The 18,870-nt window shown below is 39.5% G+C and overlaps 1 protein-coding gene across 3 annotated transcripts in view; it reads left to right on the top strand.

Moving 5' to 3' along the window:
- The window catches only part of gdpd4a (glycerophosphodiester phosphodiesterase domain containing 4a), a 48,353-nt gene that overhangs the window by 11,433 nt on the left and 18,050 nt on the right, over positions 1–18,870 (top strand). For all 3 annotated transcript variants that reach the window (XR_007571835.1, XM_050073370.1, XM_050073380.1), the window contains exons 2-8: positions 11,950–12,138; positions 13,767–13,872; positions 14,365–14,468; positions 14,725–14,818; positions 15,431–15,490; positions 15,729–15,827; positions 15,939–16,032. Coding sequence is in view for 2 of the 3 variants with exons in the window: in XM_050073370.1 (XP_049929327.1) it covers positions 12,077–12,138; positions 13,767–13,872; positions 14,365–14,468; positions 14,725–14,818; positions 15,431–15,490; positions 15,729–15,827; positions 15,939–16,032 (619 nt within the window). In the remaining variant the exon portion in view is untranslated. The remainder of the gene's footprint in view (positions 1–11,949; positions 12,139–13,766; positions 13,873–14,364; positions 14,469–14,724; positions 14,819–15,430; positions 15,491–15,728; positions 15,828–15,938; positions 16,033–18,870) is intronic.

The raw sequence follows: 18,870 nt of genomic DNA, 5'->3' as shown, positions 1-18,870 counted from the left end.
CTATACATGCACTAAGTGGAGAGATGTCAGAGTGGGCTGCCCATGACAGGCGCTCCGAGCGGTTGGGGGGTTCGGTGCCTTGCTCAGGGGCACCTCGGCAGTGTCCAGGAGGTGAACTGGCACCTCTCCAGCTACCAGTCCACGCTCCATATTTTGGTCCGGACGGGGACTTGAACAGGCGACCCAAACATCACAATATAAAACGTCTGCTTTCAGTTTTTAAAAAAATGGCGTTTCAAACGTAGGAAGATTGTAAGACGGCTACTCACCCATCTTTAAAGTGGTTACGTCTCCAGTCTGATTTCAAGTACGCAGCTGGTGGTGCACGGTGGTTTGTTTACATCATGTAACAGGACTGCATATTGAATTGATTCAGTGTGGACAGAGAGCTCTAATGTTACATGATGCGACCTGACAGATGCTGTTGCGACATTGTCACTATGTTCCACCTTGTAGTGGCTGCTGAGTCAAGTGAGTCACCTGGTAGAATTTGGTATAGCAGTCTGGTCAGGTGTTTGGCTTAATGTCAAACCACTTTGAAAATTTTTACTCCAGCCCATACATACCTAGGAGTATACACCTGGGTGTAAATTGCCACATCGGCTATTCCACCTGGCTCCAAATAGCAATGCTGGCTATGGACACCTGGGTGCAAATAGCACTTGTCTTATTTATTCTCTGTAGCTCCATTAAGTTGCCAGAATCTCATTAACCAGTCCTCCTACAACTATCACAAACAACGTCTTTGTGGTCACTAGTGCTTTAAGAATCTGGTATCAGATAAGGAAGTCATTCAAGTTCCGTGAAACTTCAGCCTGTACTCCAGTTTGTCACAATCATGCCTTCCCCTCCCCTCTTACTGACAATACGTTTAGGCTTTGAAAAAATAAAGGCATCACCAATATAGCAGACGTTTATATCAATAGCACTATTGCCACCTTCAATCAGTTAAAAGAAAAGTACACACTCCCAAGTTCGCATCGCAAAATCTACAAATAGAATGTATAAAAAAAAGTTTCCAGAATCTCACCTATTCTAAACAATAAACAGTATTTTTGATATTCACATATTTCTTTCTCAACACTGACCTGCTTCGTATTCATACATCTACCATTCATACCCAAGGGGATCATTAAAGTTTAATCTAATCTTGTGCATAATCACATCCTGAAGTTGTGCAGCTCCACAGGAGCAGCAGGGATTAAGTACCTGGTTTAAAGGGCACTCCACAAACTCTCTGGGGATTCAAACCAATAACAAGCTGCTGCCGTCACTGTTGGAAGAAAAGCTGGTTTGCAAACAGACGTTGTAAAATTGCCAGTTAGCTGACGAACCGTGCCGTGTTCATCAGACGTTTTCCGTCAGTCAGCTGCCAAGTTAATCTTGTTTGTTCGATTTACCTTTTGTTGTTATTTTCCCTTCTTGTCCTGAAATGACTGCAGTAGGAGTGAGATAAACACATTGTTGTAGATATGGGAATTGTTTTTCACAGGAAAGCACAGAGGCGCAGGCACATAAACACACATGACTGAAGACAAAAGCATTGTAATTTTCAGTTACTGTAGTTTATCCCACACGGGCTAATGAAGTTATATAGATACAAATCTCTTTCCATCACACACATACACAACTTTTGCTCTCAAGTATGATGTCTGTCAGTTTTTTGTTTGTGTCAGTTGTAAGTCCCTTCAGTCACTTTTTAACTGGTTAAACCTGTATTTTATACTTGTAGTATAAAGAGCCACTTTATTGTAAGACTAATGCATTTGTCCCAAAATAAAGGTGTTCCTTGTACTAGAAGGGTTGCTAGAGATTTTACCTTTTTGGACTTCTTACCCCTCCCTATGCACCTTGAAAGTAGGTGAAGTTGTGCCAGAAACCCCCAACGTGCTTCTACATTAGAAGTGAAACATTTAATGTAATTTTTTAAAATTAATTAATAACTACCTGTATGGTTGCACATTTATCTTTTTATTCTGACAATTAAAAATGTGGATTGGTTTGAAGTTAATATGAAGTTTGTATTGTCATAGCATTGAACCTCAGTAGCTGGTGTGTATAGTGACCTATATCGTTCAAGTTGCACAAGGGTGCCTCACACTCATAAGTTTGTGTGTGCAACTTAACTGCAGATTGTGGTCTTGTTTTATGAGATTGCGTTATAGTAGGTGGTCATTTTGTGTTCACTACCTGGATCCCTCTGGAAATAATGGAGTCCTTACATATTTGATCAACACCTAAATGGGCTCCCACAAATATATACTCTCAGTGGTGACTGTTGTAGGTACACTTGTACAGTCTATTGCAGTAACGTACAACAGCTCTGCCATAAATTGTACCTTTTTAAAAAGATCAAAATGTGTGAATTTAATTATTTGTTTAGCATCGAGGTCATAGTTAAAGGTGGTGTTGTACTAGACTACATTATATTCTGTCTGAATAATAGTAACACCTCTCCTTACAACACAATCTGACACATCATCACTAACTATGACCTCAGTTCTAAAACATAATTTAATTAACACCTCTATGACAGTATGAAAAGAAATGATTGGCATCCTGAAAGCAGACTGTTAGATTGCATTAGATTGTACAAGTTTACAAAATAAAGTGGCCACTGAGTGTATAATTGGTCACATAATTGCATGCAGTACCAGTCCCTGTTTTGTTGCCCTAGGCCAATGCTCATGACATGAAGGTTTTCTATAGAGATGAGTTGTGTGTAACTCTAATGTTAAAATATAAGCTGCCACTTAAGATCAATTCTGAACATCTCAAAAAAAAGAAAAAGAAAAGAAAAAATCTTTTTTAAACTGATTTAAAGTAGACACAAAGCAGGCTCAGTAAAAGGCTGAATGGTTCCCTTATTTCATGATGACTTCTCTTTAACTGCTGCAGTTAAATAGTTTGTTAAATCACAGGTGGTAATGAATCAGGAGTCTAAATGCTCTGTTAAACCTGAAACAGCCTTTCATGTGACCGGAACCCACGTGTAAACAGACCTACCAAGGACTTTACAGGTTGTAGTGTGCTTTCTGTAGGGATGCTCTGGAGATGAGACAGACTCACCTGTACAAGCAGAGCACACAATTTTGTTTTATTGGTGAATTTTCAGACTGTAGATGTGTAGATAATGCTATCATGATGTCAGTGAGGAGTTCGTTCCACCAGGACCAGGCCAGGACTGCAAACATTCATGACTCAGTTGAGAGTTAGCGTGGCCCCCTTTATGTTGAGGAAGTAGCAAGCTGATTGGCAGAAGCGGAGTGTAGTGGATGGCCTGGGGTGTACGTTTTGACTGTGTCCTGCCTGTAAGATGGGCCCGAGCCATTCCCAGCATTATAGGCAAGTACTAGTGTCCTAAATTAGATTTGAGCAGTCACTGGTAGCCCCCAGCAGGAGGAGGAGCTAAGTCGTGTGGGAGAACTTGGGTAAATTGAAGACTAGTCAGGTTGCTGCATACTGGATGATGCCAAGTGTGATACGGCAAGAATAGTTATAGGGCTTTGAAGTTTAAACCTTTTCTAATAAAAAGTCTTTTGGGGTGTCTGTATAGTCTAAAAACGTCTTAAAATGTCTTAAATTCAATTTTATGAATATTAATTTAGGCCTTCAAATCCCTTAAACTCTTACATTTATATTTGCAGTGTCCTAATTGTCACAGACATTTTATTTAATCTATCCATCTTTTAATTTCTGAGCCAAAATGAGTCAAGCTCTTCTGTGTAAGAGTCTAAATTTCTGATGTTACAAGTCTTTAAATCCACCACTGGACCTAAAACGTCCTTTTTACTTCATACTTGCACTTACCTGTTGGCAAAACTTTAATTAACCTAACTCACTATAATAATCATATTCCTACATAAAATCTACCTCTGCATGGGACCACATATCTACTACATAACCTTTATACTGTACTTAGGGTTATGCTTACCTGCAAAGCTTGAAAAATAAAAAGATGATTCGTCCAAAAAGTCTTACATTTGTTAAAAAAATATTGTGAAAATGTTTTATAAAGCATCAGCTTTAAGTGTGTGATACCTGTAGACACACTAGTCTTTGTAATATTAACCTAACTAGATAGACAGATAGAAGGGATGACGGACTGAGTTTAGGAGCTTTCAACGATGAATTCCTTTTTTGTATTTGACCTAGATATTGTTGAGTCGTTGGTCTCAGCGCAGGAGAAAAAGCACACTTAGTTCACTAAACACTTTCTCAACAATAAGTCCTTTTGGAAAAGTAGAACAAGGCTTTTGGAAACTGGAGCAGTTGTGAGAAACAATCTGTTCTTGTTTTCCTGGGTCAGAAGCAGAACATTTCGAGCTACTTTGCACCCTTTAACTAAAGTATGCAACTATTATCAACCAGTGATTAGTTTGCAGTCTGTCTAAATTTGTGGATGATGACGATGATGCTGTTGCTTGTGCCGGCCTCCCTTAGGAAGATTTTGTTTTGTCTTTGTATTCGTACTCTGTCCTCTATAATATTTCTGCATAACATGAAAGACATGAGTGTGGATTGATTCTGTGGGGATTGGCAGTGGCAATTTTGCAATTCCACTTCAACAAAAGATGAACGAGACAATACTCTCTTACAGTGTCATGCTTTATTAATGCTCAGCACATGGTACACATGACAAAGGTTAGTTTAAAATATACACCTCAATGGGAAGCTGTCAGCCTCTTTTATACCTTCCTTCTGTCCCATGCTCCCGGCAGCTTCTCATTAGCTTTGGCCTCTCTGAGTCGCAGGCCAGGCCTGATGGGCCAACTTCTTTCAGAGGCACCTATCATTTGGTCCTAACAAAAGTGTTGCCAACTGAATATTGTTATGCTGGAACAAACCTTTATTGGTCACACTTATTCTATGGACCCTACAGTTACATTTACAAGATCACAAGCCCCTCCTGCCAGACGACCAGGAGTATATGCGTGCGCTCCATACAATAACCCAGTGTTTCCCATGAATTTATTTAATCTAATTTCACTGGAGTGTTGCACATAGCTCATTCACTCATCCCCTCCTACTAGCCCAGCTCTCCCCCTTTCATTCTTTATTAGACCACACAAGACAAAAATTGCCAAGCTAATGTTAGCCATCCCCACCATTCCTTCGCCTCGCTCCCTGCCACTGTAGACTGCTTCCCCGGGTCTAGCCCTGGTGAGGTGGTCTGTAGTGGCGGGGAGTGAGGTGGAGGACGCACTTGGATTTGAGGCTCTAGCTAATGTTAGCTACATAAATATGTAGTCGAAGTCATGAGCCTTTGGCTACAGTTAACAGAAGGCTAAACTATTAGAATCATTTTTGTCCTTCTCTGAAACACTTTGCTGATGTGTTTTATTTTATTTATTGTCAGGCTTTCTTTTAGACTCTTTTTTTTTTAAGATTATTTTTTTTGGGCTTTTGCCTTTAATTGACAGGAGAGAGTGAAATGGGGGAGTGAGAGAGAGTGGGGGGATGACATGCAGCAAATGGTTGCGAGCTGGAGTCGAACCCGCAACCGCTGCAGCGAGGCATCACCTCTGTACATGAGGCGCCGGCACTATCCACTATGCTACTGACGCCCCTAGACTCTCTTTTTGATAAGTCCGTCTTCCTTTTTTGGGTTGCTTTGCAGTGTAGGCAGTCATTGCCAATGCTGGAATAGCAACCTGCTCTGCAGGATTCTCCCTCATTAGATCAGGCTTTCACAGGGACGTCAGAGCATTTAGTTTCTTGATCGCTATCAGAATGTTAAGAGAATTTCAACAAATATAACAAAAAATGCTTCTAAAATAAGTTGCTGACCCTATCTTAAAGGTTCATATGATTAATACAGGTTACATGGTATGGATTTGAATGTTGTAGAAATTAAACATGCTTACATGTGCAACAAAGATATTCAAACAAGATTATGCAATGTATAATTTCCTAATTCTCAGTAACCAGTGACCTTTTGATCAACTACAAAAATTGCTGCAGATTGATTTTCTGTTGACTGACTATTCGATTCTACTCTACTCTAAATGTAACAAATAAATAGGGGTCTGTGCTTAATGCTTATTGTTTAAATTGACTTTGATTTGGCCCAGTGGTGGCGTATGACAAAGACAAATGTAGAGTAAAGCTTAAAGTGTATGTCGTGTGAAATACTGGTTGGATTGTTTGAGAATTTGACACTTCAGGGTGCTTGTGCTCATGTAAGGGGATGCACAGTATAGGTGGTAGTCTAAATATCAACATTCATCCTATAATCCCCCCACATTACAGATGAAATAAAGCCCGACAGGTACTGGAAATGTTGTCAAGGGCATCATGACAACAACCATGTTTCTTTGTTTGTTTGTGCATAAGAGTGCCAGTGATTTTCTGGTGTGTGTGTGTGTCTGTGTTTGTACCCTTATCAAGTTCTTGTATACTCTTGTTTAGAGATGCACACAGAAAGAGGCACATATGGTAGTGTTCCCACCTCTCCTTCTGTCTGTTCCCCTGTCGGTGTGATGTACCTGAAGACATCCCACACTGGGATCAGAGCAGTGCTGCCTGTCTGACTCTGTGTCAAACACTTACTCTTACCTGCGTCATGTTGCTCCTGTGGTGCTGCATTACTTCAGTGGTTACAGCTGTTGGCTCACACATTAAAGGATCCGGGTCTCCGCATTTTGTTTCTTGTGCTCTTTGTGCAAGGCTTAACAATAAGGATGGTCAGGGGCAAGTAAAATGCCACGTCAGGCTAGTAAATCTAGCAACTTACTTGCCTGATCGGGCAAGTGGTAAAAAAGAATGAGATGCCCTGTTTTTCCAGAGCTGGTAATGGAAATAGCTAAGGGGTGAGCCATCTGGCTTCCTTCTTATCTCTAGTGAGAGTTGGACTTATACCGTACCGATTGTACACTAGTGAGAAAATGGCAGTTGGTGAAGACACAGTTTATGAGACAAAGCGCAAGTGAGCATTTCAATTATCCTGGAAACAGGAGTGCAGTTGGGTGACTTAACGGGATATGGGCTGAACTTCAACCATGTATTGTGCAGTTTGTCACAAGTTTGAGAGGAAGGTTGTATAATGCAAAGCTTTGCTACAGCAACTAAGGCCACCTTTACACCTGGTATTAACATGCATCCCAGGTGATTGGATAACGGGTGGACAGCCCTAACTATAGGTTAGAATGCACCAAATGCGTTTCAATGCATCTTGAGATCCGATTGCTCAGGCAATATTCTAAGGTGGTGTCATTCTTTCAGCAGTGTGTACATTCTTGTGTCCTGGGCCACATTGAAGGACCACCTCCTCAGCTGATGTCCTGTCTTGTCTGACACCCAACTACATAAGAAATGTACAGCAAATGGTCAGTTTGACATCTGCCAGTTAGCGCCGAAAAAAAAAAGAAAAGAAAAACAACACATTTGGTCTTAACAAATGTAAATGATCGAGGTGTTTTGTTTTTTTTGGGGGGGGGGCTTTTTAGCCTTTATTGATAGGACAGACAAGTGTGAAGGGGGGAGAGAGAGAGAGGGAGTGACATGCAGCAAAGGGCCACAGGTTGGGGTCGAACCCGGGCCGCTGTGGCAACAGCCTTGTACATGGGTTGCCTGCTCTACCACTAAGCCACCGATGCCCCGTGATTGAGGTGTTTATTTGCATTTAGAGTGGGGAAGTGAGATCCGATTACAAGTGGTCACTGAAGACGCATGTGGAGATGCAGTCTAATTCCAGGTGTAAACAGACAGACGTAGAGCTGTCCAGGTTATGACATGTTAATTGTTATGACAGCAGTTTAGTTAATGGCAAAGTTTTTTCTCTAAATCATGAATACCACACTACTGCCTCATTAAAAACACTGGACACATAGCCAGAAACTGTAAATCCTCTATGGCACCTATAATGGATGGTAACACGTTTGATATTGTCAGTGCATAATGGGTTAGGTTGTGGCCCCCATCACTGTGAATAACAAAAAGTTGGTATTCATACTTGGCCTTTCCATGGACGTCAGAGGTCACGGTGCAGAGCAGCAGTGATGGGGCTGGCAGAGAAGTTTGCCAAATGAAGGACTTGTATATTGGTGTGTATTATATAATATAAAAAAAGGTGTGGAACATTTTCATGAACATTACTGTTTTGTCATTGTTGATTAATGTGCAGTGTACCTTATAAATACACACATGTATAAAAAGAAAAGTTTGTTTGTTGACAGCTGACCTTAGATGACTTTGGCACTATGTGTAAAGAGCTGGCTGAACAAAGTGCTGTCCAGTCATGTAGTTTGATGTCAAGCCGCTAAGATACTGGCCAGTGTCCAAAGGCTGTTCAGAAAGAGGAGGAACACTGACAGATGGAGGGAGGATGGAGGAACAACTGAGGTTAAGACAATTAGCTGAGAGAGACAAAGCAAAATAGTGGAGTAGGGAAAATAAACAGATAAAGAGAGGATGATGGGCAAGACGGAAAAAGACTGAGGAAACAAAGAGATTAATTTCTGTCCCATTATAACATTTTTAGGCTTCAGCATCCTGTCCATCCTCTCTTGTTTGAAAGTTTTTTCACTTGCTTCTTTACTTCCTTCCTCTCTGTGCTTTCTTTATCTGTTCCCTTACCCCCCAAAAAATTCAGTCTAAATTTAAGTAATGTACTCTTCTTTCACCTCAGGAGCTCAGAAAGTCCCTAAAGTGTGTCACTGCTCTCCTCATGTCACCACCTTTCATGCATGTGACCCACTTTGAGTCCAGAATCATGGTTTATGAATCAGTAAAAGTAGAGATTTTCTCTAGTATTGACAAAAACACATATTGGTCCTGTTATATAAGCCTTTTAGAGAGAAACTAACTGCAGGATGAAGGGAGACATTTAGCCACCACCATTTATCACCAAACACAATGGAGACAAAGAACGTGGCTTACATTACTGTCAGAGCAGAAATACATGAATCCATAATTTAGTTTTATCCAGTTGTTCATTAATCAGCATGGGTTTTATAATATTAAATACAGTAAAACCTCAAAACAAACATGCAATTGCTGCGTAAGTTTGTCAGTATGAAAAATGTTGCGAACTTGAACATCATTCAGGAGGTAATCATTTAAACATGCTGGAAAATTGTAATATGTATGATGTAATTGGAGTAACAGCTTAATTTGGCCACAGAGGACCTCTATGTCCTACTTTTAATAACCTTGTCTAGAAACTTCATGACATCGCCTCAGTGACAAAACAGCTGTCAGGATTAAAATAAGGTAAACAAGTTTTCTGAGGTCACCTGTCCCATCATGATATGCTCTGCTTATTAAATGGTCAAAAGAAGCAGGGAGCAGATGTGTGTATGTAGACTTTGATTGAAGTTGGTAAATAATTAATAATAATCCAATTGGAAAACTTAATATACAAGTAAATGCAGTAAAGGCTATAATTTCAAAATGACTTAACCACCTATTTAAGTGGTACTACCTGATTTTACAAAATTATTATGGAACAATTACTCGATTAACGAAATTCACTGGTTACTATTTTGATAATTGATTAATTGTTTCAGCAATTTTTCAAGCAAAAAAAAATAAAAAATGGTTCCAGCTCATTAAGTGGGAGGAAGGGTGTGTGGGACACAGTGTAAAGCGAGAGCTCAGTGTCTTACCCTGCAGAATATGTGAAGCTTTACTGCATAACAGCTTTCATGACTCCTGATGGTTGATTTCTCACTCCGTCATCTCCCTCTTTTTTATTACTTCATCTGTGCTTTTCTCATTTACCCCACCTCCCTTCATCCTTTTCACAGCAGTAATAATAACAGATCTGATGTTACAGTTGCCATGGCAGCCGTGTGATGACTCGGCTGGTTGAGCAGGCCTGGTCATCTGGTGGTTGATTTCAGTCACAGGCTACATACAACTAAACTGAACAGGATATATAAGTTATAGTTGATAAGAATTTCTTAACATATATTAGAATTCAAATGGAATGAATTAATGGATTATCATTATCTACCAGAATAAAACAGAACGTAATTTGTTAGAGCAGATTATGATGAGACTGATTTGGATCGCACTTAAGTCTGTGATGATGCAGTTATGATGGTACAGATTTGATGCTAATACATTAAATTAATTTCCAGCTTGATTATGAGTGTTTTAAGTTTTAAATTAAAACTGCCATTTATTTATCATTGACTGTTTTCAGTGTTGGGAGGGTTACTTTTAAAACCTGTTTCACAACAGATTACTTAGTACATGCCCCTAAAATGGAATTTGTAAGGTATTTCATTAGATTACTCAAACTAAGTAACTTAGTCTAAATACTTTTGATGATTTTTTTGGGATACCTCAAAATCGTCTTGCTGAGCTCATCTATCTGGGTCTTATATTCCCTTGCCTAAAACACATTCCTGACGGTGTCATGGCTCTGCATCTCCACTGCCATTGTCATGTGACAGGTGCCTGGCACACACTTCTGTTAATGAGAAATATGTGCTTTATATGAATTTTCACACTGTGTTTTAGCAGCAAGTGAGTGTTGCTGTTTGTCCACGCTGAATCCATTAAAAATGCACTTCTGTTACATCATGTTAACAAACCACTAACCTATCTGTGCGCTTGCGCTGGAGATTTAACCGCTTAAAAGATCAGCAAGTGCTTGCTATTTTCCTACTTTTGTACTTTAAAACAGAAAACACACATTTTATGTTGTGCCATTATACAGAATGCATTTTAGTGATTTCTGTCACACACATACATTTATAAAAAGATATTAGTTTTTCTCAAAAAAAAAAAGATAGATGTAGGTTGTTTACCTCAAGCTATCTCTTTCACACCGCCACAACAACAGCATTAGCAGCATCAGTGTAGTTTAATAATAATTGTTATATAACAGCTCTATATCACTGAACTAAATACCTCACCCCCATAGCAATTCAAGTCAGTTCCAGTTAATTAGCCAACCAGTGAAGTGAGGCAAACAATCAATCAATCACCCAATAATTCTGACCCCTCAGTGTAACAGCCCACCTTGCCTTACATGTCACATCAAGGACCAAGAATAATTGTTTTATGTACAACAAATATAACCCCAAATTCTTGATTTTGCAAAATTATCATTTTATCAAATAAATTCAAATGTAAAAAAAAAAAAAAAAATAGGGCTGAGAGTAATGATGATATTGCTTGTTTTTACTGACAGTCCAAAACCCAAAGATATTCAATTTATGATGAGATAAAAACAGAGAAGTACCAAAAGATATTTTTGACACCTTTGCTTTATAAGTAATTTTAAACTATTTATCAGTTATCAGAGTTGTTGTCGACAGTTAATTGGTTAAATGTTTCAGGTCTAAAATTATCCCAGAGCAGATCCGTTAAACCTCTGAGTCGCCTCATTCTTGTAGTTCAACTGAAGGTGAGCCTGATGTGTTACAGACCCAGATAGGTGGCCTAAATCTGCTAACTATAAATCCAACAACAGATTTTAACTGTGTGCCTGAGTTAAGAACAAAGAGGTCAGCATGACAGCTTAACACACACTCTCTATTATAAAAATGCTATTTATAATAGAGAACTGATTCGGTCATATGATACAGGATGAGTTAAATACACATAGGAGATTAGTTGTAATGGTGTAATTGTTAGGGGTAGGTAAGTGTTAAGCAATATTGATGTTAATTAATTAATCACGAGTACATGTTCGCTGTGTGTGCTCATGTGCAGTCATAAATCACCAAAGCAGACGCCCGTTGTGTAGAATCACACAATTTCTGTATACACTGTTGTAACAGATACAGGTCAGTGTGTATTTCTGAGAGTGTATGGGTATCTTCTGGGTTAGTTTAAGCAGGTCACAGGAATAAAAACCAGGACTTTACACACACACATACACACACACACACACACACACACACACACACACACACACACATTGTCCTGCTGAGTCTAGTTGTCCTATAAATACATTTTAAATTGAGTGAAACTTTCTTCTTCTCCCTCTAGGTGAAGGTGCCTTTTTTTTGGTTCATCCTCTCGCTCTACCTTTCCCAAGCCTTCTTCATCCTCCTCCTCCTCCCTTCTCCCTCTCTCTCTCTCTGTGTCTCTGTGATGCCGGGCTGTGGGTGAGTGTATGCCCGTGACCAGACTGAAGCTGGGGAAGCTAAAGGTGGTGCGGCGGCAGCTGCTGCAAAGGTACAGAACAACACACACCATCACAACCAGTCATTAATGATGCCAACACCCCAATGTAATGGAGATATGTAGCAGTCATCAGTGTTAATATGTGTTTGTATTGCCTTAAAGACAGCACTTGTGTTAGTGACTATTAATTTAAATAAAAATGAGTGAGCCATTTGTCATCCATCACAAAATAAAAAAGACAAACAAAAATTATTTTTTATACTCCCTGTTGTTATCCAGCCTCACAAATAGTTAAGAGTTGCGGAGGTTTTGAGATCTTCTGCCACCACCTTAGCTGAATATAATTAAGCAATATCACACGAAAGGGAGTGATGTTATACTCGTATATCGTCACGGCTGTGATTCAGTCATAGGCACGAGGCCGCAGGCCAACAGTTTAACAGTTAAATAAGCAAGGCTGATTAAGAAATGTTGAAAAATGAGGACAAAATAGATAATGTAAGCATTTTATTTGTCTTCCGCCAACAAAAATAGTTCCCTCAGGACTCCGCTGTCACCGTTGCTATGTTACGCAAACATGGTGCGCCAGGCACTTACTCTTTATACACATTTATCTGCACATTTCCATTAATTGTGCAGCCGGTGAAATAAGTCTCTGTTGACTGCATGGTGGACTGTCGCTTCACAGGCACAGCCGACTCTGCCTTCTGATCTGACAGTATGTTGCTTTTCTCCAAGTCATTGAGCTCCGCTGATGAAACACTGACAAACCTGGATGTGTGCTCAGATGGATTCAGCTTCTCCTCTCCCTCATCTTCCTCTGATGACCATTCATAGTTCAATTCAAAACTTATTTTAGGAAATAAATCCATATTTTTGGCTGTTTGACAGTGGATGAATTAATTAGCCTACAACGCAACTGCTGACCTAACTGACACTAACCGTCAGTTTTGATTTGATTGTTGATTGCAGCCAGCTGTGAGGCAGAGTGATACATACACAGTGAAATAACCGTGATGTTGTACTCCAATATCGTCAGGGTTTTACTGTCTCTCGACCAATCGGATTGCAGGGCCGGAACTAACTGTTGTATAATTTAATTTGTTTTAAGGCATCAGAAAATTTTGTTATGTTTCAAAAACAACCTCAGCAGCAGCATCTCTTTCCAAAAAATGTCCTGGTTACTCAGGATGATCTACAAACTTTACTTTGTACCGTTTTAATGGAGAACTGTTTGTTCAGATGTTTAACAGCTTGTCAGTGTCTGTACAGAAGGATGAGTCACAGTGTTTCTGTATGGGGGTAGCCTGAATGCATCATCCAAAGAAGGCTATCTTCTCTTACTTCTGACAAATTGGTATGACTTCATATGTTTAAATACATTGAGAGAGTTTTTAGCATTTAATTGAATCCATATCAAGGTATTTGGTCAAGAATATTGTAATATTAGATTTTCATCATATCGCCAGGCTGTAAAAAGCTGCAAACTCATTGTTTTGCAAATTGTAAATTAAAAAGATTAAGGACAAATTACAGGTTTGATATGAGATTTGTTAGCTTCAGAGCTCAGAGAATCTGTTTATTAACAGGAAACTAAATTCAGAGTGAAACCTGCTATCAGGACAGAAATTTTACACCAAAGGTTGCTCAATTTCATTAAAATTTCTTTACTGTACCAGGTATGAACACCAGCCCTTTGTCTCCTGTCTGGCCGGCCTCTACGGTTGCCAATGGAGACGATACCAGAGAGCCCGGGCGCAGCCAGGAGAGTGCTGCTGCAGCAAGGTATGCACACACACACACACACACACACACACACACAGAACCATCTATAAGCAGTGAGTTGAGTTTGGTTAGTTTGCTGATCATGCAGAGAGTATTGATTCCCCAGACAGTTTTCGTCCATCCAGCCTGCTGACTGCAACACTCAGCTACTGCCTTTCTTTGAAATATATCATCACATATATACCCTGTCAGCGTGTTGCAAAATATACTGCTTTCATATGCACTTGGTAATATGATAGACTTCCTCTGTATCTGCCCGATTGTGTTGCATCAGGGAATTACTGTTTTGTCTTCTAGCACGATCTTTTTAACATGGGAAAATGTCATTTAAAACACTGGGGCTAAGGGGTAAAGGGTTAAAAACTAAATGTAGTTCTATGTGTAGAACACATGACTGACTGATGTGTGTGTGTGTGTGTGTGTGTGTGTGTGTGTGTGTGTGTGTGTGCATGCATGCGTGTGTGCGTGCATGCATGCATGTGTGCATTACAGGTGGAGTGTGGCAGTTTTGGCCTCCTGATCCTCACCTTCTTCCTGAGTTTTTTATTCCTCTATTTCTGGAGTGAAGCTCAGAATGACTACATCGACTTTGACTGGTGGGTCACACACAGCACATACTGTTCATACATGGCGGCAAGTGCACACACTCATTTTGGTTGTAGTGTGATTTTTGTTGTCAGATATTTGTTGTCATCATGAAGGGGTTAGTTGTCTTGTATAAACAAATGCCATAAAAAAAAATAGTGAATTAATCTTCCTCATAATGAATAAATGAATGCATGAAGGGACTGACCCATCATTCAAACTTGAGGCACACTGTATTTGATGACTGTTTTTCTTCTGTGTTTTCAGGTTTAACTTTGGGACTCTGGGTTTCTGGTTTCCCTGGTCTCTGGTCCTGCTGGTCGTTGCTGCTACTCTCTTCACATACATTGCCCTACTACTGGTATGATATGATTTCAATTTGTCTAGTTTAAGCACTTGCACAGAGATGAAATATGATATGAATTAAGACAACACAAAACATATCTCCTGTACTCAGAGGTCTGGCAGCTGGTTACAGGAGTAGGCACTGTCATTTTTACATTGAAGGCTTCCATGTCAAATCTCTGGATGTGTGGACACTCCTTTACAGCTACTGTAGTGTTAGCTTATGATCTAAGCAGAGATTTCCAACAGTAAAAAATTCTCAGTCAGAACCTATGAAGAAGAGTGCTCACAGAGGTACAAAAAAGAGAAAGAAAAAGCCTGCTCGACTCAGTCGAATGAGGGGTCTATGACTACTTTGAATCTTCAAATATTATGGGGGCAGATCAAGTGTCCTAGAATGTGCTCCAGATCACATTGTGTAGCAGACTGCAGGGTGGCCTCTCTTTGGCCTGATTATTTCCTGACCTCTTGTGTCACTGGGGGCATGTGTTGTAGTTTGTTTGCATGTATGTTCTGTATAGGTCGAAACTGGTATTGTTTATTTGTTGACATTTTGTCTTAAAATAAGCAAGTTTTCTGTAGAAAAGTTCTGTAACAGTTTTTGATAAAATATATGAATGTTGTTCAGGTGCTGGCAGTGTGTCTTCTTTCTGAGGGTCAGAGACTGTACCTTCACTGGAGCCACAAGGTAATAATGATGATAATAATGATAATAATAACCACAATAATAATAATAATAATAATAATTATAACAATGATAATGATAATAATAATAATAATAATAATAATAATAATAGTAATCATAATAATATGAATCCCTATAAACAAACACAAACATAGACAGACAGGTCGTAGTATTTGTGTGTTTGCCCTTGCTACAAATTTTAGTAAATTGTATTTTTTTTGTCCTCCTGTGTCTGTGTCAGACTGGCATTGTGGTGACATTGGCATTCTCCGTCACAGCCACTGCCGTTTTGTCTGACCTCTGGAGCAAGGAATGGAAGACTCTCCTTCTCTCCCTGCAAGTCAGTCAATCCTGACACACCAGCCAGCCACAAGATTTCAATTAAATGTTTGAGACCATGCTGACATTTTGTCCCATCCCTTGTCATTCTCTTCCTCTTTTTAATCTTTAGGTGACGGCACCTTTCCTCCATGTGGCTGCTGTCTCGCTAATGGTGATTCTCTCCTGGCCACTAGCGTTGCACTTCTTTCGCATGAACAAGAAAGGTACGCAAGCTGATGAGTGTTTATCTTTGGAGTTGAGATGGTGCTTTGGGACTGTTTTCAATTTTAGAGTAATTATTGTGACATAATCAGAAAGAATTATCTAAAACCTGTTTACCCTTGCTGAGTATTTGTAACTCTTTGCACATCACCTTGCATGCTGTTTGGGAATGGTATATAGAAAGAGTGACAGAAGAATGGAGATCTAGTGACAAAAACAACCAACAGCAGTAAGTGGAGGACCTTGTTAAAATGACACATTGTTGGCAGAAAAACTTCAGTTGTATCAGCACTGAGTTGCCCAGCCCGACAGAAATAAAGCTAATCTGAAATCAAACACACCTCTCAGCAACGTGACTCACTTGTCTGCCATTGCTTATACAGCTGTAGACCTTCCTGCCATCCTGCTGTGTCTCTATCCACTTCCTTGTAACAGAAAATCAATGTCCCATTTTCCTACTCTCACTCTTCTCTTTGTGTTTGTGATGCTTTCTGTCTTCTTTCATTCACTGTTTTCTATGTCTCCATCAGTCTTGCCTCCTTTTATTATCTGATCTGACCATCTTGCTGTTAATTTTTACTTGTCTTGTCGTCTGTCTTGTGTCTGGCTGCTTTTTCCTCTCCACTGAATTGACTTTGACCTGTATGTCCCTCTCTGCGTCTCTCTTCTGTCTTTTTGGTCTCCATGGGTACTGTCTCGGGTTGCCATGGTGATTCAGCAGGGTAGAGTGATGCTGAGTCATGTCGGGGGTCTCTTGCTGGCAGGAGATAAGGGAGGGAGATTTGCCAAAAGCACAGGATGAAATGTAGCTCTCCCCTTTTCTGCTGTATTGACGTGAAAGTCAGTGGTGAAAAGCAACTAAGTACATTTATTTATTCAAAGTACTGTAGTTAAAGGAGCAGTTCACTCCCCAAATTATTATTTGCATATCAATTACTCACCCTGTGCTATATTGAAAATGTGAAAAAACACTTTATTTTCCTCACAGGCCTATGGTGAACGAAGAATCCAAAAACTGAGAAAACTCCTGATGAACTGTAAAAAACAAGTAAAAGGAGTCCATGTTCAGAAATAGCAAAATAATATTCAAAACATCCATTTACATACTCTCAGACAACTCGTGCAGTATAATCCAAGTGTTATTTATACAGTCGTATGCTTAGTACTTCCCAAACACATGCATTTCCGCTAAAACATTACTGTTTAAAGTATTTTTCATTAACAGCGCAGCCATGCTACTTGTCCGTGCCTGAATGTTTATGCAGTATGTGTTTGCTGTAAAAGATAGGTAATTTGAACAAACCTTCTTATTTTAGTCGTTGTTTCAGATTATCCACATTTACATGCTAATAAGATGTAGTATATCCTTAAAGATAAAGATCACATCCCCTGAGAAATCTTAATTTTGCTTACCTCTAGTGGTTTAACTTCTCTGCTTGCACAGTGATGTGGAGGTATACTGTAGGACACCATGACATCACTGTTGGGTGTGGTTACAGGTGAAACAGAGTGATGGCAGTGACTTAACCAAATATTTTACTGCTAAAAAGATGGTCTTTTTATAAAACTGGTCTGTCTATGTAGTAGAAAAACAGTAATACTTTTGAAATTGGTGCTACACGACTAGGGAAACGGAGAAAAAGATCTGTGGCATTTGCTATCTACAATGACCAGAATGCACTATACCGCACTTGATGAGTGACGTAATGCGAGTATAACAGCTCTTTTACAGGAAACAATATGGCAGCTGGCTGGTGACAAATAATCTTGAATTACAGTTAGATGATAAAGCTAAAAGATGTTTCCGAAAAAATTTTAGTCACTGCAATAAAAGAATCTTGGTTTATATTTTATTAGCACTGCTTAGTTTTACTGTTTGATGTCAGAATTTTCAGCCACCATTTTTACAATACAGGAAACAGTATGGCGCCCATTTATTGTCTACAAAGTCTCGTATTATAGCCAGAAAGTGCACTAAAATATGTTACTGAGGACATCTTAGGTGAGAAATAGGCAATGCAGTAACAGAATCCAGGTTTATATTTGATCAGTACTGCCTCGTTTTACGGTTTAATCTGAGTTGGTCTGAGTTTGAGAAAGAGAGCGGCATGTTTGTCGCCCATCACACACACAGTGACTGAGCTATCTGTTGGCATCACTCGTCTAACATTCCCTAACAGGTTTAACAACAGAGTTGAGCCATTTCGGTGTTGGTGTGTTTGCTGGGACCGTTAACAGCTCAGTGTTGGATGTTAGCCATTGCTTCTGTGTTAGTTCGTGCTTACAGAGCAGATGTTAAACTGCGTGCTCTGTTATAGGTGTCCGTCTCTGTCATTAGTCATTAGTTTGTTAAGGGGTGCTCATCTCCCAGAAGCAACATCATGGTGGTGGCTTAGAACTCCAGCCTGGGGAGCAGCAGACTCTGCTGTCTCATCTCCCACCGTAACGCCAGTATATTATATTTAATACATATTTTTAACAGTTTCACTTACAGTATTAATCAGTCAAAATTGTTATTGTTGGCTGATTGTTAATTATTAACATCCAGAGTTCCCAGGTAGATTTGCATTTAACCAGAATGGTCCCTACGTCTGGCCCCCTAGCTTGGACCATACCCATCTTCAAACTTGGTCTTCATTGTGATCTCAGCTACACACCTGTAAAGTTTGGTGACTGTATTTTGCACGGTTGTGACACTATCACTATGACAAAATCTGTCAACAGAAAGATAGACCGCATTTGTGATAGTTCCAGCTTTTGATATTTATGGCTTTTTTCTTTTGGTGATTTTTTTTATTTTTTTTTAATATGGTGAAACGTTAATAAAAATGCACAATCTT

Source organism: Epinephelus moara, chromosome 2, assembly GCF_006386435.1.
Source record: "Epinephelus moara isolate mb chromosome 2, YSFRI_EMoa_1.0, whole genome shotgun sequence".
In the NCBI taxonomy this organism is placed as follows: Eukaryota; Metazoa; Chordata; class Actinopteri; order Perciformes; family Serranidae; genus Epinephelus; species Epinephelus moara.
This window is presented reverse-complemented; position numbering and strand designations above follow the sequence as displayed.